We start from the raw sequence: 12,779 nt of genomic DNA, 5'->3' as shown, positions 1-12,779 counted from the left end.
TCCCTGAGCCCCAATACCTCCTGAAACGTCTCTCCACTGTTAATATTTTTATAAAACAACAATTCAACCCTAAGGCATGCAGAGACCATCCCTTTAAATAACACTGGGTTTGAGTGAATGGAATGCCATCAAACACCCCCAGGGCTCTGTTCTAGGCCCTCTCCTATTCTCGCTATACACCAAGTCACTTGGCTCTGTCATATCCTCACATGGTCTCTCCTATCATTGCTATGCAGACGACACACAATTAATCTTCTCCTTTCCCCCCTCTGATAACCAGGTGGTGAATCGCATCTCTGCATGTCTGGCAGACATATCAGTGTGGATGACGGATCACCACCTCAAGCTGAACCTTGGCAAGACGGAGCTGCTCTTCCTCCCGGGGAAGGACTGCCCGTTCCATGATCTCGCCATCACGGTTGACAACTCCATTGTGTCCTCCTCCCAGAGTGCTAAGAACCTTGGCGTGATCCTGGACAACACCCTGTCGTTCTCAACTAACATCAAGGCGGTGACCCGTTCCTGTAGGTTCATGCTCTACAACATTCGCAGAGTACGACCCTGCCTCACGCAGGAAGCGGCGCAGGTCCTAATCCAGGCACTTGTCATCTCCCGTCTGGATTACTGCAACTCGCTGTTGGCTGGGCTCCCTGCCTGTGCCATTAAACCCTTACAACTCATCCAGAACGCCGCAGCCCGTCTGGTGTTCAACTTTCCCAAGTTCTCTCACGTCACCCCGCTCCTCCGCTCTCTCCACTGGCTTCCAGTTGAAGCTCGCATCCGCTACAAGACCATGGTGCTTGCCTACGGAGCTGTGAGGGGAACGGCACCTCCGTACCTTCAGGCTCTGATCAGGCCCTACACCCAAACAAGGGCACTGCGTTCATCCACCTCTGGCCTGCTCGCCTCCCTACCTCTGAGGAAGTACAGTTCCCGCTCAGCCCAGTCAAAACTGTTCGCTGCTCTGGCACCCCAATGGTGGAACAAACTCCCTCACGATGCCAGGTCAGCGGAGTCAATCACCACCTTCCGGAGACACCTGAAACCCCACCTCTTTAAGGAATACCTAGGATAGGATAAAGTAATCCTTCTAACCCCCCCCCCCCTTAAAAGAGTTAGATGCACTATTGTAAAGTGGTTGTTCCACTGGATATCATAAGGTGAATGCACCAATTTGTAAGTCGCTCTGGATAAGAGCGTCTGCTAAATGACTTAAATGTAAATGTAAATGTAAACACATGGAAACCACTTTTGACCATTTTGACCATTTCACAAATTCCACTCCAGCCATTACCACGAGCCTGTTCTCCCCGATTAAGGTGCCATGAACCTCCTGTGACATGGAACAACAGATACTCCCCCCCAAAACGTAAAAGGAAGTTTGTTCTGAAGTGTCTGTCCTATATCTGAAAGATATAGGAAAGATTAGGAAACATTACATTTTTTGGACATGTATTTAACCCCTTATTCATCCATTCATCTTTTAAATTGGTAACGGGGGACCTTCAAACAAGTCTTGGGGGCATCCTAGAGCAAAATAACCAACATGTACGTGTTCGTGAGTCTCGCCTCTCCACAGAGGGGTCACATTAGTGTGTAGCACAAACTATTTGGACACTACAGACAGAAGTTGGCAGATCGGCTGTACCTACTTCAGACTCCAAGATGCTTGTGGAGTACACCATTGTGTTCGTGAGAGTCTCGTCTTTCCATAGAGGGGTCATAATAGTTTGTAGGAAGAACTGTGCAGACACCACAGACAATTTTGTGAGAAGACCGATTTTCGGGATGTCTCATGGTCTGACAAACACCGCACTAGCTCTGCCACCTTTCACCGCAGAAGTGTGACATCGGCGGATGCGGTCGATTGAAACTGATCCAATGCAAAAAAAAACGTAAAAAAAAAAAAAAATGCTAATTACATTACCCAGAACTTGTTATAAAAGTCTACAGGGAAACTGTCGACCCACGGGGCGAGGCCAGGGGCCATCTGAGAGACAGCAGCCGACAGTTTGTGAAAAGCCAGGGAAATGTCCATTTCCTGAACTCACCCTACCAAAGGTGGTTACTCTCACCCTACCCCAACCACCTTCACCCACGTATACTGATTCCAGGTGGGATACTTAGTTCTCCATGTGTCCACTAGATTGAACTGATACAGAACATCTTCCAACATCCCTTCTGAGCCCGAACGCGGCTCCTCGCTCTTCCTGTCTTTAGTAAAGTCAATGGAACAGTTCCAATCTCCCCCAACACAAAAGGAAACGGAAAAGGGAAAGGGGGATACCTAGTCAGTTGTACAACTGAATGACTTCAACTGAAATGTGGAACAGTGGGTTAAACTGCCTTGCTCCAGGGCAGAACAACAGATTTTTACCATGTCAGCTCGGGGATTCGATCCAGCAACATTTCGGTTACTGGCTCAACGCTCTAACCACCTCATCTAATGCTAAGTGTACAAGCTCCTGCCTTAGACACACAAACAGGAGCCCCCTCTCCCACCCTGTACGAGGTGCATACACATTTATGAAAGCAAAGGTCATTGATTTTGGCTCTAACCACTAACAATCAATCTACCCTTACATAACTCCTTTGAAGAAAGAATTTTGACACCCAGGCCCGGGGAAAAAGCACTGGTACCCCTGCACTAAGATTTATGCCATTGCTCAGCACATGTACACCCTTACGCCCCAATCCACTTCATTAATCACATCACTATGGGTCTCTTGAAAAAAAATCACATTTAAATGTTTTTGTTTTACATATTCCCACAGCAACCCCCGCTTTCCCCCCCATCTCTGCCGCCCTTCATGTTAAGGGAACCTAACTGTAAAATCTCCATGAGAGGTGGTAAGGAAAACACCAAAATCAGAACCAGTGGACAAACTCAGAAATCCACCATGCCATAAAAAGCTTATCCATTTAAGCAGATTCTGAAGACATTCCCATATGTGACCCATTTCTTCAGCCTAAACCTCTTCCTGGGCAAGAGGACTCTAAACTCCTCACTGTTCATTGCGTGTTGTACTGACCGTACACACCTTCATGGATCAGGAAAATAAGACTCCAGCGGAACCTTATTTTTCCGTTTAGTCTCCATCAGAAACCTAGAAAGTTCTCTCACCATATACTGTATACTGGGCCATAGGCCTGACTGGCTGTCAGCTCTGGATCCAATGAGCCATCTGAAAACGAGTCCCCCTCGTCCTCCTCTCCCTTCGACTCACTGGGGAGGAGACCTCTTGATTCCTCCTCCAGTGGCATGGTACCTTCCTCCTCCTCCCCCGTCTGAACCCCCCCCCAGGGCCCTTTTTCTTCCTCTGTGTGTCACCCTCCTCAGCCCAACCAGCTCACTTACCATTCACCACAGACCCACCTTCTGTTACTTCAGCAACCTGCCTGTACTCATTTTGCACAGCTGCAACCCCACTCAACTCCACAAGCCCACTAGCAATGGTGTAAAGTACTTAAGTAAAAATATTTTAATGTACTACTTAAGTCGTTTTTTGGAGTATCTGTACTTTACTATTTATATTTTTGACAACTTTTACTCTACTATATTCCTAAAGAAAATAAATGTTCTTTCTACTCCCTACATTTTCCCTGACACCCAAAAGTACTCACACACTTAGAGAGAAAATCCCTGGTCATCCCTACTGCATCTGATGTCGCGGACTCACTAAACACAAATGCTTTGTTTGTAAATTATGTCTGAGTGTTGGAGTGTGCCCCTTGGCAATCTGTAAACGAAAAAAAACAAGAAAATTGTGCCTTCTGGTAGCTTAACATAATGAATTTGAAAGTATTATTATAATTTACTTTTACTTTTGATACTTAAGTATATTTAAAATCAAATACTTTTAGACTTTAACTCAAGTAGTATTTTACTCGGTGGCATTCACTTTTACTTGAGTCCTTTTCTATTAAGTTATCTTTACTTTTACTCAAGTATGACAATTGGGTACTTCTTCCACCACTGCCCACTAGCTCCCGCCCCCACATCTTTCTCCATGGCCTGCGGTACCTCCTCCAGTAGTCTGCCCCACAGCAGAGCTAACTCCAGCCTCTGCCCCCTGCGTCCTAGCCCCTGCTGCACTAGCACTCTCTCTGGACCTTATGTGGGCATGCAAACGTATTGTGCCCTAAGTCACCAGACTCAAAACACTGCAAACTATCTGTGCTAGCAAACAATGTGTACCACCCCTCCTCCTGCTTAACCTTAAAGTGTACATTTACAGTTGAAGTCGGAAGTTTACATACACTTAGGTTGGAGTCATTAAAACTAGTTAAAACTTCTTATGGCTAGGTGTCCCGCTAGTGGGACAACTTCCGGTGAAACTGGAGGGCGCGCAATTCAAATAAATAATCATAAAAAGTATGGATATTAAACATTTATGTACATACAAGTGTCTTATATCGGTTGAAAGCTTCAATTCTTGTTAATCTAACTGCACTGTCCGATTTACACCCGCACAGATTTCATAAATTCACAAATAGCAATTAAATATTCACTTCGTTTTTGAAAATCTTGCTCTGATTTGTCCTCCAAAGGGTCCCAGGTATAACATGTAGTGTCATTTTGTTAGATAAAATCCTTCTTTATATCCCAAAAAGTCTGTTTAGTTGGCGCGATCGATTTGAGTAATCCACTCGTTCAAAATGCAGAGAAAGGAATCCAAAAATCTACCGCTTAACTTTGTTAACACAAGTCAAAATACATTTCTACTGACTCCTCAGATACCCAAAAATGTAATCAAACTATAAAATGTCATAAGGAAAGAAGTATTTTCAATAGGAAACCAATATTAGCAGGTATGTCTTGTCTTCATCACGCGCCCAAACAAGAATTTCCAATAGTTTGTCCCAGTACTAAAACTCATATTTCTTACTCGTTTTGAAAGAAACAAGCCTGAAACCTTGAACATAGAGTGCTGACACCCTGTGGAAGCCATAGGAATTGCAGACTGGGAGCTAGATTTCATTATATCCCTATATTTTCCATTGTAAGAGCATGGGCCCTCAAAAAAAATAACTTCAGGTTGGTTTTTCTTTGGATTTTCTCCTACCATATCTGTTGCGTTATAGTCTCCTACATTATTTCAACATATCTACAAACTTCAAAGTTTCTTTCCAATGCTACCAATTATATGCATATCCTGGCTTCAGGGCCTGAACAACAGGCAGTTTACTTTGGGCACGTCAGTCAGACGGAAATTGAGAAAAAAGGACCCTAGCCCTAGCAAGTTTTAACAAACTATAGTTTTGGCAAGTCGGTTAGGACATCTACTTTGTGCATGACACAAGTAATTTTTCAAACAATTGTTTACAGACAGATTATTTCACTTATAATTCACTGTATCACAATTCCAGTGTGTCAGAAGTTTACATACACTAAGTTGACTGTGCCTTTAAACAGCTTGGAAAATTCCAGAAAATTATGTCATGGCTTTAGAAGCTTCTGATAGGCTAATTTACATAATTTGAGTCAATTGGAGGTGTCACTGTGGATGTATTTCAAGGCCTACCTTCAAACTCAGTGCTTCTTTGCTTGACATCATGGGAAACTCAAAGGTTATCAGCAGACATCAGAAAAAAATTTGTACACCTCCACAAGTCTGGTTCATCCTTGGGAACAATTTACAAATGCCTGAAGGTACCACGTTCATCTGTACAAACAATAGTACGCAAGTATCAAAACCATGGGACCACACAGCCATCATACCGCTCAGGAAGGAGATGCGTTCTGTCTCCTAGAGATGAACGTACTTTGGTGCAAAAAGTGCAACTGAAAAAGACCTTGTGAAGATGCTGGAGGAAACAGGTACAAAGTATCTATATCCACAGTAAAACGAGTCCTATATCGACATCACCTGAAAGGCCGCATAGCAAGGAAGAAGCCACTGCTCCAAAACCGCCATAGAAAAGCCAGACTATGGTTTACAATTGCACATGGGGACAAAGATCGTACTTTTTGGAGAAATGTACTCTGGTCTGATGAAACAGAAATAGAACAGTTTGGCCATAATGACCATCGTTATGTTTGGAGGAAAAAGGGGGATGCTTGCAAGCCAAAGAACACCATCCCAACCTTGAAGCATGGGGGTGGCAGCATCATGTTGTGGGGGTGCTTTGCTGCAGGAGGGACTGGTGCACTTCACAACATAGATGGCATCATGAGGATGGAAAATTATGTGGATATATTAAAGCAAGATTTCAAGACATCAGTCAGGAAGTTAAAGCTTGGGTCTTCCAAATGGACAATGACCCCATGCATACTTCCAAAGTTGTGGCAAAATGGCTTTAAGGACAACAAAGTCAAGGTATTGGAGTGGCCATCACAAAGCCCTGACCTCAATCCTATAGAAGATTTGTGGGCAGAACTCAAAAAGTGTGTGCGAGCAAGGAGGCCTACAAACTGGACTGAGTTACACCAGTTCTGTCAGGAGGAATGGGCCAAAATTCACCCAACTTATTGTGGGAACCTTGTGGAAGGCTACCCGAAACGTTTGACCCAAGTTAAACAATTTAAAGGCAATGCTACCAAATATAAATTGAGTGTATGTCAACTTCTGACCCACTGGGAATGTGATGAAAGAAATAAAAGCTGAAATAAATAATTCTCTACTATTATTCTGACATTTCACATTATCAAAATAAAGCGGTGATCCTAACTGACCTAAGACAGGGAATTTTTACTAGGATAAAATGTCAGTAATTGTGAAAAACAGAGTTTAAATGTATTTGGCTAAGGTGTATGTAAACTTTTGACTTCAATTGTACCTGCTGTTCTGCTAGAGTCAACATGTTTAGCAGATTCCGCTTGGCACCCAGCCGAGAGCATCAGAAAACCACCTGCAAACTTACCAAAACGAATCAACTCCTTGGGATCTGTCCGTCCATGTTAAACGGAGGCAGATTAGATAGGTGGAATTCATATCTGTCATTTAAAAAAAATAAGTAAGATTTAACCCCCATCCCCTGTGTATGTGGAGTGGGGGTGGGCAGGAGGGGGATCGTCTGTGAGTGAGAGGAGGGTGAGATATTTAAGGTAAACAAAATGGCCAAAAATGGTCTACTAGGCCCTCCGTTCCTCATTAGAAAGACAGAGAGACAAAAACACACACTTACTCTATGAAGTAGACCTCTTCTTTCTCGGTGTAGGCCATCTCCCAGTTGTCGGGTAGGGGTCCCAGTTCCTCCTCATCTCCTTTGGGGAGTTTGGGGGGCGATTTGGGGGGTTCCTGCTCGGGGGACTCCTCTCCCTCTGTGGGGGGCTCAGTGAAGGGAGGGGGCAGGGTGAGGACATCCATCATAGAAGCCTCCTCAGACACGTCCGTGCTCTTGTCCTCATGCTCGCTTGACTCTGTAGTGAAGATAGAGAGAATCAAATGCAGAGAGCTGTTTTAAAGCTCAGCACTTTATATACAGTTGAAGTCAACATACACCTTAGCCAAATATATTTAAACTCAGTTTTTCTCAATTCCTGACATTTAATCCTGGTAAGAATTCCTGTCTTAGGTCAGTCAGGATCACCACTTACTTTTAAGAATGTGAAATGTCAGAATAATAGTAGAGAGAATGATTAATTTCAGCTTTTATTTCTTTCATCACATTCCCAGTGGGTCAGAAGTTGACATACACTCAATTAGTATTTGGTAGCATTGCCATTAAATTGTTTAACTTGGGTCAAACGTTTTGGGTAGCCTTCCACAAGCTTCCCACAATAAGTTGGGTGAATTTTGGCCCAATCCTCCTGACAGAGCTGGTGAAACTGAGTCAGGTTTGTAGGCTTCCTTGCTCGACACACTTTTTCATTTCTGCCCACAAATTATCTATAGAATTGAGGTCAGGGCTATGTGATGGCCACTCCAATACCTTGACTTTGTTGTCCTTAAGCCATTTTCCCACAATTTTGGAAGTATGCTTGGGGTCATTGTCCATTTGGATGACCCATTTGAGACCAAGCTTTAACTTCCTGACTGATATCTTGAGATGTTGCTTTAACATATCCACATAATTTCCCTTCCTCATGATGCCATCTCATGATGTCCCTCCTGCAGCAAAGCACCTCCACAACATGATGCTGCCACCCCCATGCTTCACAGTTGGGATGGTGTTCTTCGGCTTGCAAGCATCCTCCTTTCTCCTCCAAACATAACGATGGTCATTATGGCCAAACAGTTCTATTTTTGTTTCATCAGACCAGAGGACATTTCTCCAAAAAGTATGATCTTTGTCCCCATGTGCAGTTGCAAACCGTAGTCTGGCTTTTTTATGGCGGTTTTGGAGCAGTGGCTTCTTTCTTGCTGAGCGGCCTTTCAGGTTGTCGATTATAGGACTCGTTTTACTGTGGATATAGATATTTGTACCCGTTTCCTCCAGCATCTTCACAAGGTCCTTTGCTGTTGTTCTGGGATTGATTTGCACTTTTCGCACCAAAGTACGTTAATCTCTAGGAGACAGAACGCGTCTCCTTCCTGAGAGGTATGACGGCTGCGTGGTCCCATGGTGTTTATACTTGCGTACTATTGTTTGTACAGATGATCGTGGTACCTTAAGGCATTTGGAAATTGCTCCCAAAGATAAACCAGACTTGTGTAGGTCTACAATTTATTTTCTGAGGTCTTGGCTGATTTCTTTAGATTTTACCATGATGTCAAGCAAAGAGGCACTGAGTTTGAAGGTAGGCCTTGAAATACATCCACAGGTACACCTCCAATTGACAGAGATTATGTCACTTAGCCAATCAGAAGCTTCTGAAGCCATGACATAATTTTCTGGAATTTTCCAAGCTGTTTAAAGGCACAGTCAACTGCATGTATGTAAACTTCTGACCCACTGGAATTGTGATACAGTGAATTATAAGTTAAATAATCTGTCTGTAAACAATTGTTGGAAAAATGACTTGTGTCATGCACAAAGTAGATGTCCTAACCGACTTGCCAAAACTATAGTTTGTTAACAAGAAATTTGTGGAGTGGTTGAAAACGAGTGTTAATGACTCCAACCTAAGTGTATGTAAACTTCTGACTTCAACTGTAGTATGGTCTTCTGTCATTCATCTCACAGGGATTTTTCTGCTATTGAAATCCTTGTGCGGGCCACCTAAGCTTTCTTTGGGTTCGCACAAGTCCAAATAGTAGAAAATATTTGTATTTTTTTCATAATAAATATACTTTATACTGTGACTCGTTTCAAGAATAATAGGCATATGTCACATGTCACTACTTCAAAGCAGAAGCACAATAGGTTTAATTTTTTATTAAATCCCCCCAAAATTTTGGGGGGCTTCCCAAGTGATGCAGCAGTCTAAGGCACTGCATCACAGTGCAGGAGGCATCACTACAGACCCGGGTTCAATCCCAGGCTGTGTCACTACCGGCTGTGACTGGGAGTCCCATAGGGCGGCGCACAATTGTCCTAGCGTTGTCCGGGTTAGGGGAGTGTTTGGCCGGAGGGGGCTTTACTTGGCTCATTGAGCTCTAGCAACTCCTTGTGGCGGGCCGGGTGCCTGCAGGCTGACTTCTGTCATCAGTTTGGTGCAGCGGGCATCCTGGTAAAGTTGGCGGATGTTAAGAAGCACGGTTTGGCGGGTCATGTTTCGGAGGACGCATGACTTGACCTTCACCTGTCCCGAGCTATTATACGTTTCTAATTTAGTCAGAAAGTCGTTTTCATTGTGAGTTAAAGCATACTGTTAAGTGTATGATCTATGTAGGAGTTCTAGAAAGACGGCAGAGTTCCTGAGTTGGAATTCCAAGTTGATCAACTTTCTAAGCAGAATTACTTTCCCATTGTTCCTCAACTGCAGTTTACCATTTTCTACTTTTATTCAATATAAAAAACACAATTTCAAATGTTGCTAAATAGGACTGAATCCAGGTGGTGGGTCACATATACACACTGAACAAAAATATAAATGCAACATGTCCATTGAGCTGAAATAAAAGATAAAAGATCCAGGAAATTTTCCAGAAGCACCAAAATCTTATTTCTCAAAACAAAATCCACTTATGTGTTAGTGAGCATTTCTCTTTTGCCAAGATAATCCATCCACCTGACAGGTGTGGCATATCAAGAAGCTGATTAAACAACACAATGCTGGTGCACCTTGAGCCGGAGACAATACAAAGCCACTCTAAAATGTGTAGTTTTGTCACACAACACAATGCCACAGATGTCTCAAGTTTTGAGGTAGCGTGCAATTGGCATGCAGACTGCAGGAATGTCCACCAAAGCTGTTGTCAGAGAATCGACTGTTAGATAAATTATCTAAAGTCACCTTCAACGTCTTTTTATAGAATTTGGCAGTACGTCCACCTGGCCTCACAACCGCAGACTATGTGTAACCATTCAAGCCACGCTTCTTCACCTGCGGGATCATCTGAAACCAGCCACCCGGGCAGCTGATGAAACCATGGGTTTGCACAACCAAAGAATTTCTGCACAAACTGTCAAAAACCATCTCAGGGAAGCTCATCAGTGTGCTCGTCGTCCTCACCAGGGTCTGGCCTGACTGCAGTTCGGCGTCGTAACCAACTTCAGTGGGGAAATGCTCACCTTCGATGGCCACTGGCACACTGGAGAAGTGTGCGCTTCATGGATGAATCCCGGTTTCAACTGTACCGGGCAGTTGGCAGACAGAAATAACCTAGAAATAATAGTAAAAAAATGTAAAACTCTTTGTAAAATCAATGGCAATAGATGGTTCATCATTGGCTTCACTGGATAACAAAATTGTGCGCTGTTTACTTGGACAGGCTTTTGGTTGATGGAATTCTGATCCTGTGGATTCAAATGCCAAGTCGCCCAGTGAGATCTGGATACTGAGGACCAAAGGTTTTTCAGCATAAAGGACAATATCCATTTCCTTTCTTATGTTTCCCACTCCCCAAGTGGTAAATGACTGACATCTACACTGATTGAAGTGGATGTAACAAGTGACATCAATAAGAGATCATAGCTTAAAACTGGATTCACCTGGTCAGACTTTGTCATGGAAAGAGCAGGTGTATATAAAAAAAATGGGATGGAAAAACAGTTTCAGTGTAAACTTAAATTACTAAAACCAGATAAAGTATGTAGAAAAGATAATGGACCTATATACACTCACCGGACAGTTAGGTGCACCACCTCATTCACAAAAATGTATTGCTCCTACAGACAGTGAGTCATGTGGCTGTGGCCTCCTATATAAAGCAGGCAGACAGGCATCTAGGCATTCGATTACTGTTCGATTGAATGGGCAAAACGTGTGACCTAAGCGACTTTGAGGGTGGCATGATCGTCAGTGCCAGGCGCTCCAGATTCAGTATCTCAGAAACGGACGACTTCTTCGGCTTTCCACATACGACATTGTCTAGGGTTTACAGAGAGCGGTGCGAGAAACAAATAACATCCAGTCAGCAGCAGTCCTGTGGGTAAAAACAGCTTGTTGATGACAGAGGTCGAAGGAGAATGGCAAGAATCGCACAAGCTAACAGGTTGGCCACAAACAGACAAATAACGGCCTAGTACAACAGTGGTGTGCAGAAAGGCATCTCAGAATGCATAACTCATCGATCCTTGTCACGGATGGGCTACTGCAGCAGACGACCACACCAGGTTCCACTCCTATCAGCTAAAAACAAGAAAAAGCGACTCCAGTGGGCACGCGATCACCAACACTGACGAATCCTGGTTCCTGTTTTGTCATTCTTATGGCAGATTTAGGATATGTCATATGTAGCAGGAGTCCATGGACCCATCCTGCCTGGTGTCAACTGTACAGGCTGTTGGCGGTGGTGTACCGCCGTCCAATCTGCAGTAACTGCGTGATGCCATCACATCAGCATGGACCAACATCCCTGTGAAACATTTCCAACTTGTAGAATCCACACCCCGAATAATTCAGGCTGTTCTGGAGGCAAAGGGGGTTCGACCTGGTAATAGATGTGTGTACCTAATAAACTGGCCATTGAGTGTATTTAAAAATATATGTATAATCTTTGAGAACTAACATTCACCAAAATAAAAGTTAAAATTCCAAAAACAATGAATTTAGCAATGTAGATTTTATTATAATTTTTTAGCCAAAGAACACAGCATTAGCCATGGCAAAATTGAGAATTGCAGCCAACTAGCTTTGAAACTGCAACATTTTGTCTCAGCTCCATGACAGAATATGTTGAATTGCAGGATATTAGATTTAAAACTGCAAACATTTCAGCTCCATGGAGAAATGTGAATCATTTCAAGAAAATGGCAAAACAATTTGCACATTTCTCTACACCACCAATATGGGGTCCTCCAGAATGTTATACAAAACGCAGCCACGTAGATGCGCCAACTGTGCTCACTGCCACGCCCCCAACCACCTAAGCCCATTTTTGATCCAGAAAAACCCCTGCCTAAGTCTGGATGGTCGCATCGGTCGGATTCTGACTTGAGATCTGCTGACTTCAGAAGTCTGCCATTGACATTGGTGGCGTTCCTGCCTGAGTACATTGCAGACATTACATCCAACATTTAGCAGATGTTATTGCGGGTGTAGCGAAATGCTTATGTTCCTAGCTCCAACAGTGCAGTAATACCTGACAATACAAAACAATACACACAAATGCCAAAAATACAAAGAAAGGAAATATTAGGACGAGCAATGTCAGGGTTGGGAATACAAATAGACTACCGTTCAAAAGTTTGGGGTCACAGGAATTTCCTTGTTTTTGAAAGAAAAGCAATTTTTTGGTCCATTAAAATCACATCAAATTGATCAGAAATACATGGAGACATTGTTAATG

General features: G+C 43.4%; 1 protein-coding gene across 5 annotated transcripts in view; it reads right to left on the bottom strand.

The window, feature by feature from the left end:
* The window catches only part of LOC139540411 (membrane-associated guanylate kinase, WW and PDZ domain-containing protein 2-like), a 305,518-nt gene that overhangs the window by 111,805 nt on the left and 180,934 nt on the right, over positions 1–12,779 (bottom strand). For all 5 annotated transcript variants that reach the window (XM_071344211.1, XM_071344210.1, XM_071344209.1 and 2 more), the window contains exon 5: positions 7,129–7,363. In XM_071344211.1, coding sequence (XP_071200312.1) covers positions 7,129–7,363 — 235 coding nt within the window. The remainder of the gene's footprint in view (positions 1–7,128; positions 7,364–12,779) is intronic.

This window comes from Salvelinus alpinus, chromosome 15, assembly GCF_045679555.1.
Source record: "Salvelinus alpinus chromosome 15, SLU_Salpinus.1, whole genome shotgun sequence".
Classification (NCBI taxonomy): Eukaryota; Metazoa; Chordata; class Actinopteri; order Salmoniformes; family Salmonidae; genus Salvelinus; species Salvelinus alpinus.
This window is presented reverse-complemented; position numbering and strand designations above follow the sequence as displayed.